This window comes from Miscanthus floridulus, chromosome 1, assembly GCF_019320115.1.
Source record: "Miscanthus floridulus cultivar M001 chromosome 1, ASM1932011v1, whole genome shotgun sequence".
Taxonomy (NCBI): Eukaryota; Viridiplantae; Streptophyta; class Magnoliopsida; order Poales; family Poaceae; genus Miscanthus; species Miscanthus floridulus.
In genome coordinates, this window is record NC_089580.1 from 37,242,269 (window position 1) to 37,246,365 (window position 4,097).

Below are 4,097 nucleotides of genomic sequence, written 5' to 3' on the forward strand. Positions count from 1 at the left end.
TGTTGACTCTTCTTGAGAAAGGGGATCAGTTGTCTCTTAAGCTTAACCTGAAGCCGCGCTCCCGTCGACCTATCATTTTGCAAAGCCTTGGCCACGGACCGACCTTTTCTTTTACAACACCTTTGATTCGGGCTTTTGACGCACGCGCAAATTCGCTTTGTTTTTCGGATGTGTGTTGGAAACTAAATTTACTTTTTGAGATTTCAGAAGCCAGTACTCAGTTACTCACCACGTAAAGCAGAGGCGGCAATAGCCAAGTGAAGGGTAAGAAACGGGCGGGACACTAATGAAACCTACTACAAAGTCTCGTCCGTTGTCGCGACAAAACTCTGAACGTGCGACTTTGTTCTCCCATGTCGCAACGTAACTCTGAACTTGTGATGTTCTATCCAACCAGCAGTTTCTGCATGCGACATCATCTCGAGACCTTGACCAGCCAGGAATAATCTGTCTGGGACGTCGCAGACCGCCTTTCGTTCGTTCGTCACAGTTCACAACCCTGAAGTGCCCGTCTCCATCCGTTCCGCCTGGACTACGGCGAGCGCCAGCGTGAGTGAGACGGACGGCCGGGCATCTCGCCGTCGCCGACGTTACAGCCACGAAAGATGCCCGGCGGTCGTCCCCCCCCCCCCCCCCCCCCCCCCCCCCTCCCGGTCAACCACACCTGTCCTCCTGTCCCTTTCACGATCCTATCGTATACTACCTTGGATCCATCCCCTCTTCAAAAATTGCATGGCCCCTAAATCCAAATCGAGGTGGCCTTGTCATGAGGAAAAGGGCAAATCGATCGAGGGCATGAAGCTACCGACTGACGTGCCGAGCAGGGCGATGGGTCTTTCCTTTCCTCAAGTCGCCATGCCATTCTTCGTCAGTCGCGATGATGCGCGACTGCCGCTAACGCGGTGTACTCCTACAGATATGTATGGTCGTTCCTGAAGATAACAGACATGTACAGTAGCTTCTGATCATGATGCATGATCAGAAGAAGCTTAGGACTTGTTCGGCTGGTCTATAAGCCACTTGTGCTAATTTGTTAGGAGAGAAAAATATTGTATCGTGACTGAGTAGCCGAACACAGCCGTGCAGTGCTACAGTACCGATCATGGCGATGGCTGTATACATACAAAACAGACAGATCGGAGAAGCAAGACCGCAAGAAAACCTCCACATGTTTGCAGTAATGTGATGTGGCCGTATTCTATTCTCTGCACTGCACAAGTACGTAACAGCTCTTAGTTGCAGTGTTGGGTTCTGAATGCAGTATGTTTGCAGGGTTAAGCAAACAGTTCGTTCAAGCACCACCATATGGATCGATATAGTACAAGCCAGGATAAAAAGAGGGAGAAGAACGGCCACCCTGTGATGGATCACAGGCATCACAGGGAACCAGGCGGTACGTATACAGCTTACAATTTTTTTTTACAGTTAGGTTCTCGGATGCAGCGGCGAGCGTGCATCGATCACGCACAGAGAGACAGAGAGAGCTAGCTATGGTCGTAACCGTAGGCAGCAGCAGCAGCAGTACTGGGGATCGGAGGTGGTAGGGATCGCCGGATGGATCGGCTAGAAGAAGGAGCGCTTGGTGGGCACCCTGCCGACGGCCTTCATGAAGTTTGCGAGCTCCAGCACCTTGGCCAGCTTGAGGCCCCGCTTGGCCTCCGCCGACGCCCGCTTCTCCTCCGCCTTGCGCCGCGCCTTGGCGATGTCGTTCTGCGTCTTCTCCACCGCCTTGGCGCGCTGCTCGTCCAGCTTCCTCTGCGCAAAGGAATCAAGGAATATATCCAGTCAAAAAGACAGCACGCATCTTTCTTCTGTAATTCTGTTAGTAGAGCCAGTCGCCCTGTCCAAACTGAAAACAGTCAAGTTGTCGAGGAGGAACAGATTGACACGCGATGCAGCTGTTTATAGGGTGCTCAGGGACTCAGGACGAACATCGACCACGCACAATAAATAAACAACTTACGAAACCTGTCAAGCTAGTTTTTTCTTTCCTTGTAGAAATTAGTTGCATGAAGAAGATGAGTTTGTTTTTTTAACAGACATGAGGCAAGAGGAAAATTGAACCCACTGTTTTCCTGCAACAGGACTGAATAACTAGAGCTACTCTGAAGACACATATGACCCCCTCTGTTTCAGTTTGCCCATCAGAATTCACATAGATGCTACCTAATTTCATCGATAACCAGCTTGAAATCATATTGATTTCTGCAAGACCACAAGCATGGTTGGCAATTTAGTGCATGTGCTTTGCTTGTCATGTTTTACTTTTTTTCCCCCCTTTTTCTCCTGATGAAAGAACCGTTAACATCTAGTGTAGCAGATTTAGATTCGCCCAATTTAGAAATCAAAGACCATCGGCTGCATGTGTTCATCAGAAATCGAGAAACTGATTGTATAACTGTATCCCCCTAGTGTGCCGTGTCTGTGGCTCATCGGTGTAACTTTCACTATTTCTCAATCTTAATATAAATATAAAAGATGCACAAACCTTTTATGTATTCGAGAAAAAAAAAAGAAATTGAGAAACTGTTAACAGAGATTGCATCTAGTATTTGCGTTATTCAGATTAATAAATCATGGATTGATTGATGAAAATAAATTAAAGGGAGTGAACAAAAGGGCTATTATTTTGAGAGATTTTACCTCGATCTTCTTGAGCCATGCGGAGGCCTCCTCCACCTGCTCGGTCTCCCATCCGTTGATGACCACCTCCTCCCTCTTGAAGCGGTTGTTGATCTTGGCCACCTCGGCCGTCTGCCACGCCGACACCTTGGTCTCCACCTCCTCCTTCTTCACCTGGCTAGCCTCCACGTGCGCGGGCGGCTGCGGCGTCGGCGTCGGCGCCGGCACGACCTCCAGCCCGGCGTCGGCGGCGGACGCCCTGGACCTAGCGGGCGTGGCGATGGGGTGGCTGTCAGGGACGATGGCCAGCGGGTTGGTCTCCTCCAGCTCGTCCTCGCCGATGCTGGTGAGCTGGTCGGCCCCGCCGTCGTACCCGCCGTTGCCGCCTCCGCCGGTCTGCATGGTCGCCCCGGCGGCGACCATGGCCGTGAACTCGCGGCTCATCGTCATGAACTGCTCCTCGGACGAGAAGGAGCGGTGGCTGGCGGTGTCCCAGGACCTGGTACGCGCGGGGGGCGTCGGTGTCGGCGTCGGCGCGTCGGGCGTCAGAGGGTGGATGTCGCGGAACGTCGTGACCTCGACATCATGGCCGCCGTCGCCGTCGTCGTCGTGGTGGTGGTTGCTGGCCGGGCTCGGCGCCGAGGGCACTGGCGGTGGCGCTGCTACTGCCGGTGATGGCGGTGCCTGCTGCTCATGCAACATGTGGTGGTGGTCGTCGCCGCCGGGGAGCTGCCCGTGCTAGGCTCCACCATGCATGAGGAGAGCGTGGTGTGGTGCTGGTGCGTGCGTGCGAGCGTGCCAGTGCCTGTGCTCGGCTCGGCTCGGTGCGGACCACGGAGTTTATCAAGGAGAGGAGGATGGGCAGGCAGCCCGAGCTGGGTCAGTCAAGTGATGGCCATGGCCCATGGCTGATGGGAAATGGGATGGGGTCTCGGCAGGCTCGTCCATTGGCGCGCGCGGATGACACGTAGCTGTCGGGGGAATCGCCCAAGTTCCCTTCCGGTTCCGGTGCATGCACTGCAGTCATCACAGCGGCGTGGGTGTTCGTGTTCCAGCTGCATGCCTGACTTCCCGTGCACCTGGAGATTGGCGACTTGACTACTGCAAATGGGAGCTTGTTTAATCCCATCCATAGATTGCCCCGAATGTTTCTTGACACTGCCAGTTTGCAAGTTATAGCACTTTTGACTGTGTGTGATTCTGATAAGGGTTTTAGTAGAAGTACGCTGTTAATGAAAAGCTAAATGTTGGTAGTAACTGACAGTGGCGCGTCACAGTACTTTGATAGGCTTCTTTTACTTGCCCTGTTTGTTTAGACTGGTTTGACTTATAAGCCATGACCGAAAGTATTGTTGATTGATTTGGTATGAAAGAAAAATATTATTGGTTGACTGATAAATTACGTAAGAAGACGAAGGCAGGCAGAAGAATCTCCCATCGAGAAACTTCTCTTTGTCCTTTTTTTTTCTCCAGCT

At 52.3% G+C, this 4,097-nt stretch overlaps 1 protein-coding gene across 2 annotated transcripts; it reads right to left on the reverse strand.

Moving 5' to 3' along the window:
• Positions 1-1,138: 1,138 nt before the first annotated feature.
• LOC136484081 (remorin 4.1-like) lies at positions 1,139-3,536 on the reverse strand. Of its 2 annotated transcripts, none has more exons than XM_066481271.1 (2): positions 2,644-3,524; positions 1,139-1,755 (listed from the first exon to the last, which is right to left on the reverse strand). In XM_066481271.1, exons 1-2 carry the CDS (start codon positions 3,322-3,324, stop codon positions 1,564-1,566), a joined length of 873 nt encoding a protein of 290 aa, XP_066337368.1. In that variant the 5' UTR covers positions 3,325-3,524; the 3' UTR covers positions 1,139-1,563. The 2 variants fall into 2 exon arrangements, with proteins under 2 accessions (XP_066337368.1, XP_066337440.1); XM_066481343.1 differs by having other exon boundaries at positions 1,618-1,849; positions 2,644-3,536.
• Positions 3,537-4,097: the final 561 nt, after the last annotated feature.

Coding starts and splice junctions, on each gene's coding strand:
- LOC136484081 (XM_066481271.1), bottom strand. CDS start 3,324: ATGTTGCATGAGCAGCAGGCACCGCCATCACCGGCAGTAGCAGCGCCA. Junction 1,756..2,643: donor CATGGCTCAAGAAGATCGAG/GTAAAATCTCTC, acceptor TCCTTTGCGCAG/AGGAAGCTGGACGAGCAGCG.